The following is a 19,581-nucleotide window of genomic DNA, read 5'->3' as shown; positions in this document are numbered from 1 at the left end:
GATCCTTTGAACACACTGGCGTTCCTCTTTTTCCATAATACCCAGAACATGGGAAGCAATGTCACATTCTAGAGGATTTTACCTTTTCTGCGCCAAGGTGAAAAAGACCAACTTTCCAGGACGCCCAAACTTCAGCCTAGATGAGGAATATAACCTTTAAAGATAAAGAAAGAATCAGAGAACAACTTCTGGGATGAAATTTAATATTATGGGCTGTTGCAAATCTCTTTAGACTGAAATGTCCACCAAGATGATGATGAAACCACCTCCAATTCACTGCCAAGGGGAGAGGATAGGCCGCACACCACCAAATCCATGATCCGGTGGGAAGTACACTGCTGCCATAGGATATATCAGCTACACTAGTTGGTCTAAACCCCACATAGAAGAAGCAAAAAACCAAAAGTTGCAATCACCTTTTGTCTTATCTTAGGGTATTTATTCTCAAAATCCAAAATATGATGAAACTTAAAAATATAAACTTGCGAAAAGAAAATACCTATTCAAAAAATACAATTTGCAGAAAAGGGAAAAACCATTCAAGACTAGCTCTCTCATTTCTTCCCACTAATGTATTAATTATGGGCCCCATGGCAAAATCAAATTTGCCATGGGAAAAACCCATTCGAGAGATCACTTCCTCATGCATTACCTCCAATGCCTACTTACAAATATAAAGAGTGGGCCCTCATATTAGTGTAATTCCTCTAATCTGATGGACCCCACTACTCTACGATTTAAATTTTGAGACATTTTTTTGAAATGGAAAAATTTAAATTTTGAGACATTAAACGGAGAAATATAATAAATTCTGGTTTTACATCCTCCCATTGATGATTAAGCCATTATGGATTGATTTCTAGCTTATGTGATAGTTTCTAAGTATGTATTTGTGCTTCTAGCATATTTAAAAGTTTTTTTTTTTTAAATATTTGCATATTTAAAAGTTTAATCTTAAATTTTCATCATTTGCATATGTTTCCGTACGCTTCCCTGATTTTACAAGATTTCCACCAAAAATTCCAAACGAAACCAAAATGTTTCTGCTTCCGTGCCGACCAAAACCAAAACAGAAATTTAAAACCTTGTACCCGGCTAAGCGGCCATCAAACCTACAAATTGTGTAGCCAACAGTTCTATCCCTCTTTCCTCTTCTTGCTGCCTTCCAAGATCAGCCCCTGCTGATTTGTTTTCTCCTCTTTCTTTTCCAACTAGGCAGACATCTTAACAAAAAAAAAAAGGGCAGCCCAGAGCACGAGGCTCCCGCCATTGCGGGGTCTTGGGAGGGCTAGATGTATGACAGAACTTGTCCTATTTCCGTTCCTCCTCATCCATCTCCTTGGACTATTATTGCAGTCGTTACTGCCCCAACGGCCCATACTGCAGATATCTTTTCCCCACTGTTTCATGCAACAACAGTGGCCGGTACAGTCATTGGGCAGATCGTAGTTGTTGCTCTCTCTAGCTCTTCTTGGGAATTCCTACACAAAGGGACTTGAGGCCAGGGCATACTCGATCAGGTAAGATAACTCTACATAATTTTTTGCAGCCCATTGAAACATATCTCGCTGTCTATTCACCCTTTTATCATCCCTCCATCTGTCACACTTACTAATTTGATCAACCTACTCTTGTTATATTTACTCCTGGCCCTAGTTGGCTTATTATTGCACTATTTAACATTGTGGACAGATTGATACATTATTGTTTCACCTCATTTATACATCCCATTGTCATACTTCTTGGCAAACCCTAGTTGCCTAGTTGATCTTTTCGGATGTTTCCATCCTTTCACAAACTAAATGTTGTGTTTTAATTGAAAGTCTAGACATTTTATGCTGCTAAATTCTATGAAAGTCACCTGCGAACCCTAGGTTTGCACCAAATTGGTATTAAAGCTTGGTTGTACCAAATTGGTATTAGAGCTTCGGTTGCATCAATTTTGTAGCAGAGCTAGATTTACATCAATTTGGTATCAGAGCCTAGGTTTGCATTACAAATGAAGTGCTTTTAAATGTTTTATCAGAACTTCAACGAAAGCACTTCTCTCTTTCATCTCCTTTGTGTTGGTTTTCCAATATCTTAATGATATAGAACTGAGTGAGGATGGGGCATGTCATGATTGCTCCTAATTTCAATTTTCTATTCATTTTGTGACAATGATAGCAGTGTTTAAAATGCGGGTGCGAAGCGGATGCAGCCGAAGAAAAATCCTTGTTGACTCGGTACGGACACAACCAAGAACACGGCTGACACGGTCATAATTCAGGAGAGTCAAAGGAATTTTTATTGACTCTGTAGGGAAAAACATAGAATGCAGCGGCGGCAAAATGCGGAACGCGGCCAAGGTAAAAGGGAGGCGACTCAGGGAACTCCACGATGATGATGGGGAGTTTTAAAACTATGAATGATATGAATAGCAAGTTGATGTGCGAATCAAAGATGCTTATTGAAGAAAATTATAATGTCATTGGTTGTTTAAGAGATGGTTTACTTTGTAGGTCACGAGCTAAAATGGACTCTAAACTGAAGAAGAGGAGAATGGAATTAGACAAAGTATCATTTCAAAAAAGGAGCAGACAAAGATGGTGGTGGTTTTAAAGAGTTCACATATATTTCAAAGCAAGACTTTAAGATCAGTCACCATGAGGCAGTTCAAATGCTCATGTGGTGGTGAAAAGAATTTCCCGGCCATAGAGAGAGAGAGAGAGAGAGAGAGAGAGAGAGGAGAAGTATATGTTGAGAAAATCCACTGGTCAAAATCCAATCCAATCGTGCACAAATAAACGGAAAAGTAAACATAAAAACAACCCACAAGATGCACACTGAGATTTTACGCGGTCCGCCCAAGATGCCTACGTCCACGAGCAAGAACATGATCTTCATTATGAGAAAACAATATACAAGGACTACAACAGGATTATCCAGCAAACTCGCGAACCCATAAACCACAACCCTTTCCTTGTCCTCTCAACCAAGACCGTACACGAGAGAACCTCGAGAAAACCTGAGAAAAAAAACAAGAGATAAACCCGACAAATAACTCTTCTCTCTCTTGCCCTCGCCCACTCCCCACACCACAAGAGAAAACCCTCTCTCTTGTATATATATATTTTGGAGAAACCTAAAACTTTATTTTCCTTATTTAGGTTTGCCACCACAAGGAAAGTGAGGTTAAGGAACAAGGCAACTTCCCAACAGTATAAAAGGAAGACAAAAGAAAAAGATTGAGGAGAAAGATTGAAACTTAAAAATATATGAAGAACGGTGGACAGTGTTAAAGAACTTACCAAGTCAATCATTGAAATCCCCTCGCACCCCAAAAAAAAAAAAAAAGTTAAATAGGATTTACCATGGCAGAGTCAGAGTCTCTTGGACCCACCAACCCAATCAAAAACTCCGTTGAGTCACCAAGTTAGTGAAAATTTAACCATGTAAATCATGGACACTCTAATGGACTAGGTTTTATGCCCATATATGTTTGATTTCATCCACAGGTTTTGTGCACAAACACACTTCAAAATCTCCATATAAAAATAAATTCAATTGCTTCTAGAATGCACAAATTCTAGAAAAATATGTTGAAAAGTATTGATTAGACATTGAAAAGTAGAGAATTAAAAGACAATACAAGAAAAAACTGATCAAAGTAATCTTCTAGAACGGAAATCCCAAACACCAAAATTCATCTAACAGTGATGAATCTACAAATGTTTAGTGTATCCACAATAAAGCCAAATACATCAAAAAGAAAAAGAATAAACAAAACTAATAAAGGAGAAACCCTAGAAGAGAGAGAAGAAACAAATCACCTGACTGAAATAGATCTGGGGTTTCGAAATCGACTCCATTTGATGCTGGATCATACCTCCGAGAGAAAATTCACCGACAAAAGAATGAGGGGCGAGAGATAAAAAATCAAGCCCTAGAAATTTTCAGAAGGAGAGAGAGAGAGAGAGAGAGAGGTTAAAGAGTGCACGTTGGTTATTGGGATGAATATGACTTGAAAATAAATTGACAGCGCACCTCTCCGCTCTCATTGATGATAAATTCGCACTCACTGTAGGATGATTCGCACCACTCTTGACGTGAATTGTGATTTGTGGCAGACTTTTAACGATTTCTACGTGTAACAGGGGTGTGAATCATCGTACAGCCGGTGCGAATTTATCGTCACCCATATTTAAAACTAAAAAATTCCACGTTGGATTCGGGGATCCTCCTCTTTCACAGCAAGACATTCCTCAAACAGAACGTGAAAATCCTCACTTTAAAAGGTCAGCATTTGTCGGAAGTGCAACAAGGAATCGTAGTGCGGGTGAAACAGTGGGAAGTAATGTGTGAGTGCTAATATCAAAACAAAGGACTGCTGATATCATCTCTATGCATTTCTCAAGCTGAATTTTCTAGGGTTTGTTTGGAACTAGAGAACAAAAATTACGGGAAAAATCCATGGAAAATAAGTTTCCATGGAAAAAAATATTTGTGGCCTGGTAGGCTTACAATTTTTCAAAGGGGAAAAATTTTAATTTTTGAAAAAAATACCATGAAAAATGACTGTAAGAGGAAAATTCATTTTCTATGAAAATAGTTTCTAATAAAAATATTTCATTCATCAAGACAGCCCCCTTTTGATTTTATAATGGCACTCCTTCACTTTATAAAACACATTTAATTAGCTGTTGGAATTTTAACAGCCTCAGCAAGAACATGAGAAGACAGGTGGAGTGTGAATATCTTTTGGGATTTCTAGTTGGCATGCTTTTTAGCAATATTATTTGTTGTCCTTAACTTTTTTTAAAATTTTATATTTTTATATATTTAAAAGAGGTATTCTAAACTGAAGGGCGCCGATGCAAAAATGGGCTGAAAGGGCTCCCCCATTGGCTTAAACGGACGGTTGTGCATTTATCATGGCTGCAAGTCAAAGTGTATTAAATGCCAATGGGGGCGCCCTTTCAGCTCATTTCTGCATTCGCACCCTTCAGTTTAGAATACCTTTATTTTAAATATTTTGTTTTTTCACTTTTTCCAATATAAACCCAAAATTAGTAAAAAAAATCTAAAATACCCTGTGGTACACCATTCCGGAGAAATTCCCGAGGCAAATATTTGTGACCTTGTCTTTGGGTATATGCATGGTGTTAATTGGTGCAGAAATCCGGACTAAAGCTCAAAGGGTGAGGTGCTCTCCGCTGATATGGGCAACCACATCAAGACCCAGAGTTTGAACTATGGAAGACCCTCCGATGGTAAAGTCAGAACGGGCACCAACAATAAGAGCTGAGCTGTGACGAGGAAGAGCAGTGAGAATAAATAGTATGTGTGAGGAATGAAATTGCACACCTTCCACTAAGAAATAGAAAATTGCTGAGTGATAGAAAGTAGCTCCCATTCATCTTGCACTGAGCAATAGAAAATTGCCTCCCGCACTAGATGGGGACAGTCAACCCCTTCTACACTGAGTGACAGAAAGCCACTCACAACTCTTTGCACTGAGCACAAAATCTCCTCCATGACTGATATCTTATAATTAACATTCCCTAAAAAAAGTGATAAATTCAAAAATCCTAAAAACAAACTCTCTACTTTGCCAACAAACAGGTATGGTGAGTACTCTATTTCAGGACCCGTCGGTTATTGCTCTTTTCTTTTTGAAAGTTTAAATATTTGGAGAGTTCTCTCAAGGACCCGTCTAGCCGCTTAACCCTTTAAGCATTTTAAAAGTTTAAGTGTCAGCGAGAGATTTCCGACCGGATGACCTCACGACAGGAGTTCTTGACAAGGAGCCGAGTCTTTGGACCCAAGAAGGACTACACTTTACCGCTAGTCCGGTTATTTAAAATGTCGTCTCTTTGGATTTGGCATTCAGGCACCAAACACCCTCTACCGAAGAGGGAAATGTATAGACACCTCATTTTATCGCCGCAATGATAATCATTCCAGTGATGTTCGATGCATGGTCGAAAGTTCTTTATAGGTATGGAAACTGGGGGAATCCCACATTGCCCAACAACCCTACCATCTCATACCCTTTCAAATACCTACAAAATCCCACATTTCAGAGATTTCTAGCACCCGACTCAGAAGGGGTCGCAACCCTCAAAAGACTCAGAAGTTGCAACAATTGCATTCCAAAACTCATACTCATGCGATCGCACATTCTGGAATGCAGAAACTTAATGAATTCTAGTCTCACATTGAAAATTCAAGTGGAAACTCCCGCTTTTCATGCCTCTAAAAGAGTTTAAAGCCAATGACCTAAGGGGAGGACAAGTACAAGTTCTGAACTCAAAGTTCAAGAAAGAACTTGGAAAGTACAACAGGAAAAGGCGATTAACTAATCAGGAGTTCTTACTAGGAATCCCCAAAGGCTTTGTCCAACAAGCATGTTGCTCTTTTAGCTTATGAACGTGAGATGTTGGCTATCTTTTATGAAGTCCCCAAATGATATCATTACCTTATGGGGAGGCATTTTGTGAATAAAACCAATCATAGAAGCTCAAAATACTTACAAGAGTGCATTGGCTCTCCTGAATAACAAAAGTGGGAAACCAAATTAACGGGCTATAACTACAAAATTATTTATCATAAAGGGTGTGAAAACAAGGCAACAAATAGTCTTTCTCCGCAGACTCAGAGTGGTTTTGCAGCGGCCATTTCTATCCCTTATTCTATGTTGATCGACCAGCTATATCAAAGCTGGACGCAATGCACTGGCATTAGAACCTTACCATTAAATTACAGCACGATCCCAACGATGTTGCAGGTTTTACTTTGGATGGACGTCACCTGCATTATCATGGGCGTTTGGTAGTGTCATCCACAACTTCTATAGTGGAGAAGCTTCTTTATGAATTCTTTAACACTCCAGAAGCTGACCACTCAGGAGCACTGCGCACACACTAATGCTTAGCTCACAGTTTTTATTGGCAACGAATGAAGAAGCAAGTTCATTGATATACGACAGAATGTGATGTCTGTCAATGGAGCAAGGCAGGAAATATCTCCCCACTAGGCCTCCTACAACCCCTCTCTAATCTAGCTCACCTGTGGTCAGAACTGCTCAATTCGAGAGGGGTTGTTGGAGGTTTTTTACAAGCTGAAGGAGTGATTCCCTTCTTTCCAGCCCACAGAACTAAGCATATCCAAAGCAGAGAAGGATGAAACAGCCACAATAGAGCTGTGCAACTCTGGGAGTCTTTTATTCCATTTAGTAGTTATTTATTTACACATGTTGCTAATTGAATAAGGATAGAGATAAACTCTAGATAAACTAGTAGTTGGACTTTTATCTTATTCTTGATTGTAGAAATGCTATAAGTCTCCTTATTTCCTATCTGTAATTCTCTTTTTAGAAGCTAAGCAATAACAAAATCTAAGAACTCTGCGTAGTTTTGCGCAAAGGAGACTAATCCTCTCCAAAATATTTGTTGATACAAAGGTGAATCCTCACATTAAAATCTGATAACTCTGCGTAGTTTTGCACATAGGAGACTAATTAGCTGTGAAAGATTTGTTGATGCAGAGCTGAATCCTCACATTCATCAACGGATTTAGATCTTCTACTGACTGATCTCTCTGTTTTGTGACAAAAAATATGGCAGATTTGTGATAAGATATGGCTGTGATGTGCAAAATACCCATCTCAGTTCATTCCAATGTACAAGAAACAAGCTACATTCTTTATAACCTCTTCTATTTCATCTCATTTAATGAATAAAAATGGAAAAAACATGGATTAGATAACTGAATTGGCAACATATTAACTAATTTGCTGCATTCAGTAAATTACAGCAGCCAAAAGAATGAAAGAAAAACCAGCATTTTTTTTTTGTTACAATTGAGAGCTGATCCTTCAGCCTTTAAATATTTTTGGAACATACGCATCTTTTGTCAAAGGCAATGAATTCGGGTCCATCTTTTCTTCACTCCACTCTCATCCATCGAATTCAAGACCGATGGCTACTTGTCAGGTTCCTTAGGTTAGTGTATCTCTTCAATTTGGATCCGGTATTACCTCTCTAAAGTGGCCATGTTGAGCTAACAATTGTACATCTTTGGAAGACAATGCAAGTGGACCAGTACTCAAGTAGTGGGGAGAAGCTCGGGCCCTGCAAAGATTGCAATTAGAAAAAAATATCATGGTTGGTACTACCATAGTTAGCCAAATGTGATTAGGCAAAAAACAGGATGGGAAAAATTCGAGTTTAATACGGTATTGGTTCAAAAAACGTAATAAAAAATGGAAAAACTATAAAATGCGTTTAAAATTTTGTCATTTACAACATATAGTGGGAGTAAAATTGGAATGTTGGCCAAGAAAACACATTTCATACGTCTAAAACGTATTCTACAAAAACAAAAAAAAAACAGAGTTTTTTCACTGTAAAAGTTATAAACAGAGAATTAAACAGAACACTAATAAAACACGGCATTTTGCTAACTATGGGTACCACTACTCAACCTAAAGATTATGAAAAAAGAAACCATTAGCCATTAGAAATGAAAGAAAATTCTCACAACATACCTGCGTTTCATCTTTGGGCTATCAATCCTTCCCAATAAACGAGAAGCTTCCGAATTCGAGATTTGGCTTATGAAGGACAAGTACTCATGGAATGCATCACCTTTCAATGTTATATGCAATCTTGCAGGAACTATGGAAAGAACTGCGTCGTAAAGCTTTGGTTTTATTTCTCTGCAGTGCAAATACCCGTTTTACAATCAATAAGACAGAATTGTAAAAGCAATCAAGATATATGATCTCCTAACCATTTATATGCAAGAAACTGACATGCACGCCGCTCTCTTTCAATCGTCTCTTATTGGCTGTTTCGGTTCCGACAAGATGTCAACAACCAACTGGAGAAGTTACTAGTAATGTGCAGGATGAAAATTTCAGAACAAAATATTAGAACTGTGTGTGTGTGTGTGAGAGAGAGAGAGCAATGATAGATACAAGGGAGCCCTTGCATAAAGAGCTGCAGATGTGTGTGTGTGTGTATATAGGGGACCAATGTGTTTGGATCACCACAAAAAATGTGGGACCCATGTGTTTGGGCCCTCTATATGAGCTTCAAGCTCACAATATATATATATATATATATATATATATATGAGGGCAGTGTTCCTGCGCAGCTGCTCAGTTAGCTTAACTGAGCAGCTGCCCCAAAAACTCATGTGGCCACATTTTGGGTGGGATCCAAAGCATTCATTTGATGGGCCCTTTCATGAGTAGGGTGTCCACCAAAAATCAGCTCCATTGGATCACCTTAGGGTGTCCATTTGTGGGGCAAAAAATGGACAGATTTGTGACAAACAGTATCTGTCCATTTTTGGCCCCACAAATGGACACCCATTGGTGATCCAATGGAGCTGATTTTTGGTACACACCCAATCCATGGAAGGGCCCATCAAATGAATGCTTTGAATCACCCAAAAAATATGGGGCCACATGAGTTTTTTGGGGCAGCTGCTCAGTTAAGCTAACTGAGCAGGAACACTTTGCTCTATATATATATATATATGAGGAATAAGATTGTGCGCTCGACCGCACCAAGCTTAGGTGCGGTCAAGGGCCCAAAACTCATGTGGGCCCACATTGTTAGGATGATCCAAAGCATTTATTTACAAGGCCCTTACACAGATAAGGTGTGTACAAAAAATCAGCTCCATAGGATCATCCTAACCCATCCAAAAGTGGAGGGCAAAATGGACAAACATCGTTTGCCACAAATCTGCCCATTTTTGCCCTCCACTTTTGGAGGGGTTAGGATGATCCAATGGAGCTGATTTTTTGTACACACCCTATCTATGATGGGGCCTTACAAATGAATGGTTTTGATCACCACAAAAAATGTGGGACCCATGTGTTTGGGCCCTCGACCGCACACTCCTTTTCCTCTCTCTCTCTCTCTCTCTCTCTCTCTCTCTCTATATATATATATATATATATATATATGAGCAATGATAGATACAAGGGAGCCCTTGCATAAAGAGCCACAGAAGGGCGCTTATTGGATCCACCTCATTTTCAGTTACATTTTAAAATTGGTTGAAAATGTAAAATCAGTTACATTTGATGATGTGGATCCAATCAAGAGCCCTTTTGCGGCTGTTTATGCAAGGGCTCCCTTGTATCTATCATTCCTCATATAATGGGCAGATTTGTGGGCAAAAAGTGTCTATCCATTTTGCCCTCCACTTTTGGATGGGTTAGGATGATCCAATGGAGCTGATTTTTTGTACACACCCTATCTATGATGGGGCCTTTCAAATGAATGCTTTGGATAATCCTAACAATGTGGGCCCCTTATGTTTTGTGAGCGCCACCTCATATAAGATATACGAGGTTAACCTCAGGAACCCTCCTCTCTCTCTCTCTCTATATATATATATATATATATTACACGGATTCTTCTGAATGGGCGAAGTATGTGTCAGACACGTGTCGGATTCCAATACTTTAAGATTCTCTACGACACTTTTAGATCTCTTTTATCTATTATTTTCTAAATACTATTACCACACCTTTACAAGTACCACATGTTTTGAGTTTTGTCCATCCTAATAGTAAGTTTTATATGGGAATAAAACATTATATTTAACTAACCCATTTAAAATTTCAATATATTACTTGTTATAATCATATTATTATGAAAAATAATTAAAATCTGAAAAATAATTAAAATATTTTGGCGAATCCATTAATCATTTTGAGGTTTGTCGAATCCGATACTCGATATCCATCTTGGAAACTTTCGAATTTTTAAAATTTCATAGGAGGCATGCCTTGGTTTGCCTTCCGTTGACTAGGGCATTGACACACACACATTGAGAAGTGCCATTATTAAAACATGGGAGTGCGGATATCATTTCAATAATATCCTTTCTGGGAACTTTCTTACTTTTTCAGTTGTGTTACGAGGCATGCCTTGGTTGGCCTTCTGTTGGCCGGGTCTGTTACACCTGGTCAAGAAGCCATGATTCTACTCCAAAGAGTCAGTAGGACAAATTCTTGCTTTGTGCCTCTTGGAGTGTGTAGTTTCCCAGGGCTATTCAGATGGCACTTGGGTTCAAACTTTGTAACAGGCAGTCTGACTAGTTTTGGCATGAATCTAGTGTGTCATAGCATATTTTGAAGAGGATTTTCATGGTCTCTTCAACGTGGCCTCGAACCGTGAAGTGAGTGTTGAGCCTTCCTTATTGTGCCATGAAGAGTGGAGTGGAAGGTAAATTTTCGTAAGAACCTCTTTGATCAGGAGGTGGAATCAAGCAGAAATAGGGAGAGATGTGTGGGAGATTGAGAGAAAAAAAAGGAGAGACGGAGAGATTTGAGAGAGAGAGAGAGAGAGAGAGAGAGAGAGAGAGAGAGAGAGAGAGACTCTTCCTTCGTCTTTCTTTTCCTTTTTTTTTTATTTTTTTATCAATGCATCAGATCCATTAGCTCTGAGACCATGTTGAGAGGTCGACAAGGTAGAGAAGAGGAAGAAGAGTAAGTGGAGAAGATGGTATTCTCCACTGAGGAGTCCTCCCGTTAATATGATGTATATATAGGCCCAAAGTAGGGCAACATGGTACAAAGACTACAATACCCCTCAATCTGGGATGACCCTTTTCTTCAATCTAAATGATGGGCTTTTAACCCTCACCAAGCATGGCTACATTGCATACACATACCACAAATGAAGACACTGTCATTTAACACACCATTGTCATTTAACACACCATAGATACAATACCACATTGATAGAAGTAGATAGCAGATGGGCAATCTCACTCTAATCTCTTCAATAGCAATTCATTCACATACAAAAGAGGGGGACATTACATAGAGGGATGTTGTGGAGAAAATGTGGGAAGATGATAGTTGTTGGGTCCAAGCGTAGACTACTCTTAGAATGGATGGTGGATAAAGGTAGAGGATGCTCATTGCATCTTCTTCCAAGAGTTGGATGGATGGAAGGGTGCCCAATGTAGGAGATGCACCATCTCACTACCATGGTCGGCTACACTAGCCAAGTTCACTTCAATACATGGAGATAACAAGCAAGCATAATTCCTTTTCCTTACCTAGACAAGCTACTTATAACCAACACAAAAGGGGGTGCCCATATCAAATCAATGCCTAAGCAAAATGTTCAAGAGAGTGACTTTTGTCAAGGATGGACATAAGGGGTGCCACTATCATTCCAATACCACGGTAGGAATTGTCCAAAGTGCGTCCATCTTATATCCTCTTTGAATGCTAGATGAGCCTTGGCCCTATGCCCATTAGCCTCACAAGTGGACCACTTCCACATGATCCGACTCTACGGATGCTATGTCCAATCACACAAAAGAGGCCCCACACAGACCAATCCTTGCATTTCCATCCGATCCATAATACTTGATCAATGTTCCTAAAAAGGAACATTACACAATCATACACGTAATGACTAAACTACCCTACAACATTCTTCAACAAAAGTTTCACATTTTTATACATAATACGTAACACATGCTATTCATACAAATATAATTATGCAACACATATTGTAATAGTATAATACAAATACAAATGATTTTCGTTTCAATATGAGTTTCAGTTACGATGTGTTAGTTACGGTATGTGTTTCAGTGAGTACGTAAATGGAGAAATTTCAGTCATTTCGTATCGATTTTGTTAGAAATTTGAAACAACGATTCTCACCAAGGTAATTAGTCAGAACAAATTTTGAAAGATAATTCACAAAGGTAACATTATTGATATCTATTGTCCAACTTGAGGGAGAGCTTTGAGATGTACGTATTCTCTTGTTCTTTTTTTTTCTTCTTTTTGTTTTTTGATATTACTTATGTATTGCAAGGGCAGTTTAGTGATTTATGTAACCCTTTTAAGTTAATAGAAAAGCAGTGTTGGTGAAAAGACCCTGTTCCACAAATTTTATCTTCTTTCTTTTATCAATTATTTTCTACACAAGGTATTTTGTTTCTCTCTATTTTATTTGAGGGCTACTTTCATCACACTTCGTTTATATCTGTTCATTGACCCAACGAATGTGATTCACGACTTTTAACAACTTTCAAAACTACATAATGAATGTTGCCGATAACTGTTAAAGTTGTCAAGCCGAAAATTTTCATACCTTCTCAAGGAAATGGTTGTTCGGTGTGGCTCAATTTCTGATCTGCATGAATTTTTACCCATGCTCATCTCTTGTGCGACCAGTTTCCCCAAAGCTGTTGTATTAGTGCTGCAAGCCAACATCTCTTGAGCTAAATCCACCTTATTCTCACAACCCAAATTTAATCCCATTGTAGCGGTTTTCTTTGTATAGAAGCAAAGGCCATGTTGAGCAAATGTGGATGTCATTTCCAGTTGCTCGTCATACCAACAAGTGGCATCTGGTTCCACATATGGCACCATTGATGGTTCTAAGGAGTCCTGCAAAAGTGTCTTCATAGCGTCACAGCTCCACACATGCATATATGAAAAAAATAAATAAAGAAAAACGAATCGGGGATTGCTAGCCACTTCCACAAAAAAAAAATTGTAGGGTGGTTTCACAATGGAGACCACCACATCGCCTGAAAAAAATACGTGATTTGTTGGGTCCCTATGGCATGGTGGTTTCCATGTGGCAAACTAACTGTGAAGTATATTTGGCCTAAGGCCCTGTTTGGATTGCAAGAAAAACATTTTAGATGGAAAAAAATTTCATGGGAATTTTTTTCTTTCATGATTTAGTGGGAAATGATATGATTATCTTTAATCTAGAGGGATATTATCTTAAATTGAAGGTCCCTCTGTAAAAATGGAATAGGGTTGGTTAAAAATATCTGTTTCTTGAGGAGAAAAAGTAGGAAATTTTAGAAATACTTTCCCTTTCCAAACTTTTCCAGAAAATTCCTGCAATCCAAACAAGGGCTAAGTGATTACCATTTCTTTAAAAAAAATCAATGTCTCATCAAACATGTAAAAACTTGGGGCCTCTTACACTGATAACTGGTTGGCAGCAACTGAGCAACACATCGGCTTCAGAAATGAGATTAGTCAGTCCAGAAGTGAGTTTTACTATCTGAGAAATATCTATATGTTCTGAATTTACATATGACTTTAGATCTTCATGATGATTGCGTAATTCTCTCCATGTTTCCTGCATAAAATTAACCGCAGGTGGGCACCTTGAATTACCCAAAGGAATAAACCCATCTTTGAAATTTGCACGGCTACACTCATCCATCACTGGATATCTTTTAGTTACAGCCCCTTCATCTTCATTTTGTAAATGCCCTAGATCCTCGTTTCCATGAACTGACTCTGTATCTAACTCACATATGTTTCCCAGCATTGCTTCTGCATGCTTGTTTGACTCCACAATTTTAGCCGGACTGTTAAACCCCACCATAGTCAGGCTCTGAATTGAATTCACACTGCTCAAAGAGACATCATCTAAATTACCAGTATAATGGCCGCAAGATATTGTTCTAGACAGAAATCCGACCCCACCAATTTCAGTCTCAGGGACAAAGGAGGACTCGGGAACAAATGACGTATCTATTGATCTATATTTGTCATAGATGTGTGGATCACATGCTCCATCAGAACCTCTGAAAAGGTTTTGTTCTGATTTATCTATCTTAGAATGGCACATTTGGGCATTAGATGGCGCTTGAACGCACCCACCAGACATAATTGGCAGTAATTCATCATTAGGATTCTGAAACAGAATGTTTGTCATGGCTGGTAGGTCACCAGTGCAAAAATTATCATCACTAGAATCAGAAGAAAGCACTGTACTTAATTTGCGTCTAACAGTCCGTCGGGCAAATGTCACCGGTGACCCAGAGGCATTGGCAATGTCATCAGCATCATTAACTTGAGCTGAAAAATCAGTACAGTCATGGACAGAGCCATTCCTGCTTAACATGGCTTCCTTTCGGGCCTTGATGCTGTCCATTTCATAGTTACCCATATCCAAATTACCATTGGGCGTTCTCTCAGACTTGAGCCCTTCCTCCTCTTCCCCGACAAAACTTACATTTTCTTCTGCTACTGATAGTGTTTTAGAGATTTCCTCTGCTATTATATTTGATAAGTGAGACGGAAATCCCCAAGGCACTATCTTTGGTATGATCCGATGCCCTGCATCAAGATCAAATTGTAGGGGGCTGTACAAGTGCTGCATTTTCCAGCCTGGATGGTTTACAAATAAATTAAATTAAAATCTTTCAGGTACTATAATACAACCCATAGATCCAAACGAATAAGTTCAGCCGTGCAATACAGTGAATAAGACTACCCAAAAAAGAGAAAAAAAGAGAGACTAAGACTCCAAATTCCAACTCTGGAAAAAGGATCTTCTGCATGGAATAAATATTTCCTAGACAAACTAACCTTGCCCTCGTTTACCCTGGCACCAGAACTGGAGGAACATAATAGTTTTTCGGATATCACCTTCACAACACCCAATAAACCGCGCTATTAACTCAGGTGAAATATTGGCTTTTTCTGCACCACAAACCTACAGAGAAAGTAATAGTAATGAATTCAAACTGATAATGAAATCCATAATGAGATCAGTTAAAAAGAATGCCCTGAAATCTCATCATACCATGTATACATTGGAAAGTAGCTCCTCTGGTGATGGAAGTGTGAAATCCACTGCCAGTCTGTCTAAAAGTTGTGGCAATGCAGGATCCTTACCTATAATTTATCACATAAAAATTTGAATGGAGAAAAGAGACAATAGTGTTCTTGGAAGTGAAATAATCTATTTAATCAATTAAACAATAAGATTACTATTGCTTGTGAGTATTATGGGCCGCTTGGCTGTCTCTGCAATTTGTAGTATGCTACCAATGAATCCACGGTCTTCATCAAAAATAGTATCCACATCCTCAAAGAGAACCAGTGTCTTATTTGCGCCACGAGAACAAATAGTTTCATTCTCTACTGTAGTTCCGAACTGCTCCTTTGTATTCGATGGTTCTTGATTGCATGTTATTGAGGACAATCGAATTGCCTCATTGTCAAAGTCTTGGGCTGTGGGAGATTCTTGAGTGCACTTTTTCCATGAACCTACAGGATCCTCCAGTGACCTGGATGAAGAATGCAACTCTGCATAATGTTACCATTGAATATAAAAAGGTAAATTTTAGTGCTCTGTATTTCTTTTGGGGAAAAATACAGTTACACCCCCTCAGCTTTCTGACAAATTCAACGATAACCCTGTAGTTTCAAACTCATCAACTACACCCTGTAAATTTTCAATGTGTATAAGGTAGACCCCCTCAGTTGACGGTCCGTCCACAATTTGAAGGGTTAGGATGATCCTATCTATGTCGGGTGGGCGGGGCGGCGGGCGGCATCAAATGAATGCTTTGGATCATCCAAACAATATGGGCCCACTATGTTTTTGATCAGCGGACTAGAGAAAGTTCGCCAGTCGACCGACTAGAGACAAGATCTTAATTAGCATTGATAGTGTTTCAAAAGAGGGGGGCTCTCTCTTATACACATTGAAAAGTTAGGGGGTGTAGTTGATGAGTTTGAAACGACAGGGTTATCGTTGAATGTGTCAGAAAGATGAGGGGGTGTAACTGTAATTTTCCCTTTCTTTTTTACTGCTCTGTATTTCAGGGTTAGCTTTTATACAGAAGTTCATAATTCACGATGGTTACAGGCACAATGGTTGAGTTAGACTCAAATCTAACATAGAACAAAATCCAATCAGGCATATTTAAGTTATGTCTTGTGTTACAAATGGGGGCATTTTTTTCACATCTGCATGCACTAACTAGAGGGAGTGTGCATATTTGTATTTTCATGAAGAATGCTTTCAGCAAAAAATTTCAGTGCGTCCCTCCTTCTTCTGGTAGGGTCATAAAGCAAATCCTACCTTGGGCTTTAAATGATCTTGGATTAATCCTCTCCCTCTCTCCCTTCTTCATCCCCCATTCTTTCAAAACGATATAACAAATACGATTGTTGGGTTTTTAGAGCCCTATGGCTACTACCTATGACTGTAAGACTCTTGTCAAGTTGGGGACGGAAGGGGTTGGACCTGTAACTCAACGGTTGAGGCTTTGTTTCTCAACCTTGAGGTCTCAGGTTCAATCCCAGCTTACCGATTAAAAAAAAGTTGCGAGGGAAGATTTATAGAAAAATCATCTCCCTGCTGATACATCGAGGTAAGTAAACCATTAACTCGTAGCCTTTTGAATTAATGGTCTACTACATTCTTTTATGAGGAATGATACAGAAGAGACTGGTAGTAGTCTGGGAGAAAATTGTTTGATGTGCTTAGACGTGGTAGGATTAGTATCTTATAGGATTAGGGTCACTGTTGATGGCTCCTAAAATCAGATTTTTGCAATGGATAATCTGATTTTATGAATGTTAATACATATTGCATGATATATACACTTGGTTTTCTTTACGATACTTTTGTGTGAACTTATTTGGGGTATTGTGCTATCTGATCAGGAGTTAGTGGTCTGATTGGGATGTGAAGTATGTTTCAAGCATGTTTTGTGCCTGTTGTCTCTTCGTGTTGAGTAGTCGCTTCCCATTATCTTTCAATGAAATGATCTTGTGACTACTGTATAAATTTTTAGTGCAATTTAAGGAAGATTTGAATTCACAATTTAAAACTAAATACCAATGTTTCAAACAACTTGTATATGGAAATAAATTTGGAGTATGTACACAGACTAAGTACAGCCAGCAACAATTTTATAAGCTCAAACACAACACGGATAATTTCGTAGAAAGCCATTAAAGAAGAAGATATGACAAACCATTTGTTAAATCCATGTGATTCCATCGCCTCCCCAAACTTTTGCTTCACATGTGCTCCATTTCGCCAATCAGATGCACTAACCTGGTGAAATAACAAGCCAGATGACATATTTCTCAACATCAAACTCACTATATTCTTCTAAATGCTTTCAAAGGTGGAAATTGAAAAGAAAAGGCAATTAGGCACCCAAGCCTCGCTATAACTATAACTTTACACCATTGAATTATTTCCATAGTTTTAAAATGCCCCCGCATCCGCGTCGACTCCCCCGAGTCAACTCCCTTTTACCTTGGCCATGTTCCACGTTGCACTTATCAGCGTTCCGTGTTTTGCCCTGCAGAGTCAACAAAAACTCCTTTTGACTCTCCTAAATTATGACCGTGTCAACCAAGTACTCAGCCGTGTCAACCAAATACTCGTCCGCGTCGTGCCGAGTTGACTAGGATTTTCTTCAGCTGCGTTCCGAGCTGAATCCGCATTTTTAAACATTGTTATTTCCCATAACTTTTTCATTTTCTTGTGAATTTATAGATCCAGCACATCTATTTGATGACATCTAGTCGTAGCTAACCAAACTAAAAGAAGATTGAGATGTGAAAACCAAAAGCTATGATGCAAATTCATGCTATGCTTGTTTGACCAAGGTAAAGAAGATCATGTTCCGACCACTTAAATGTATGGTTTTAAATTTCCATTTAAACCGACAAAAAATGACCGAAATGTTTTCGTTTCCATTCCCACCAAGAATAAAACCGTAAGTGCATTGGTGGTATACTATACCGGTATGTGTTACATAATTATATTTATATGAAATATGTGTAAAATGTGGTGTATGTATTATGTATAAACATTTACATAAATTATAGGTGAAATATGATATGTAATCATTTATCAGACATGTGTGACTTCACAAGTTACTAGCTTTTCATGATTTTAATACATTATAGGTGATTTTTTGCTTATGTGATGGTTTTTTAGTGTGTATTTGTGCTTATTCTAGTACTTCATGAAGTTTAACTTTAAATGCCCATCATTCACATATGTTTCCATGCATTTTCATGAGTTTACATGATTTCCACTGAATTTTCATTCAAAACAACATGTTTCCATTTCCGTCATGACCGAAATACATACCGAAACCAAAACCTGAATGCTTGGTTAAATGCACATCCTTAAGGGACTAAGATATCTAAGAAAAATTCTAAAATAGAACCCCAGCAAATAACATATACTTATCTTATGGCTTTGCAAATCTAAATAGTCCGACATACCTTAAGACTAAAATAGGTATGACAAATTTATCACACATGAAGTTGCAATTATAGAATTGTGAAATTTTCTGAGTTTACAGCATAGCACGCTTAAAGAACGAGAAAAATACCAAGGTGAAGAATTTTATAGTTATCTTAATTTGAATGTTTACAAAATTTTGGAGAAAGTTCTCTCAATCAAACTTATATAGGGCCTAGGTAAGACAGTCTCGCTCTATAGCTGAAACATGCTTCCACAACAAACTAGACATTTACCATTAACTACACAAAATACAAAGAACATTTAGGTTTCAGTAATTCATGTTTTAATTGGACATATGGTTTAAATGGTATATGCATGCATGTCATTCTGTGATAAACCTATGGTATAATTGGTAAGGATGCTTATGGACATAAATGTGTCCATGAATCAAGGACTGATTATATTATCAACATCCTTTCATATGCTTCCATGTACTTTTCATTCACATTTTACGTGCAACAAAGTGGATACACCATATCTCACTGTATATGACTCAATT

General features: G+C 38.3%; 2 protein-coding genes across 5 annotated transcripts in view; both read right to left on the bottom strand.

Annotated features, from left to right (window-relative positions):
- LOC143889692 (phosphatidylinositol 4-phosphate 5-kinase 1-like) overlaps positions 1-3,992 on the bottom strand; it is a 33,873-nt gene extending 29,881 nt beyond the window's left edge. The window contains exon 1 of one of the 3 annotated variants that reach the window (XM_077393992.1): positions 3,813-3,992. The gene's annotated coding sequence lies outside the window, so the exon portion shown is untranslated. The remainder of the gene's footprint in view (positions 1-3,812) is intronic. The other 2 variants (XM_077393991.1, XM_077393993.1) reach the window with 2 other exon arrangements.
- A 3,690-nt stretch (positions 3,993-7,682) lies between these two features.
- LOC143889691 (P-loop containing nucleoside triphosphate hydrolases superfamily protein) overlaps positions 7,683-19,581 on the bottom strand; it is a 42,765-nt gene continuing 30,866 nt past the window's right edge. For both annotated transcript variants that reach the window (XM_077393988.1, XM_077393990.1), the window contains 8 exons: positions 17,788-17,870; positions 15,788-16,086; positions 15,600-15,691; positions 15,383-15,509; positions 13,983-15,181; positions 13,131-13,429; positions 8,531-8,701; positions 7,683-8,114 (listed from right to left, as the gene is read on the bottom strand). In XM_077393988.1, the coding sequence (XP_077250103.1) occupies positions 8,000-8,114; positions 8,531-8,701; positions 13,131-13,429; positions 13,983-15,181; positions 15,383-15,509; positions 15,600-15,691; positions 15,788-16,086; positions 17,788-17,870 (2,385 nt within the window). In that variant the 3' untranslated portion in view covers positions 7,683-7,999. The remainder of the gene's footprint in view (positions 8,115-8,530; positions 8,702-13,130; positions 13,430-13,982; positions 15,182-15,382; positions 15,510-15,599; positions 15,692-15,787; positions 16,087-17,787; positions 17,871-19,581) is intronic.

This window comes from Tasmannia lanceolata, unplaced genomic scaffold, assembly GCF_043159265.1.
Source record: "Tasmannia lanceolata isolate RefF3 unplaced genomic scaffold, GAP_Taslan_0.1 ptg000013l, whole genome shotgun sequence".
In the NCBI taxonomy this organism is placed as follows: domain Eukaryota; kingdom Viridiplantae; phylum Streptophyta; class Magnoliopsida; order Canellales; family Winteraceae; genus Tasmannia; species Tasmannia lanceolata.
This window is presented reverse-complemented; position numbering and strand designations above follow the sequence as displayed.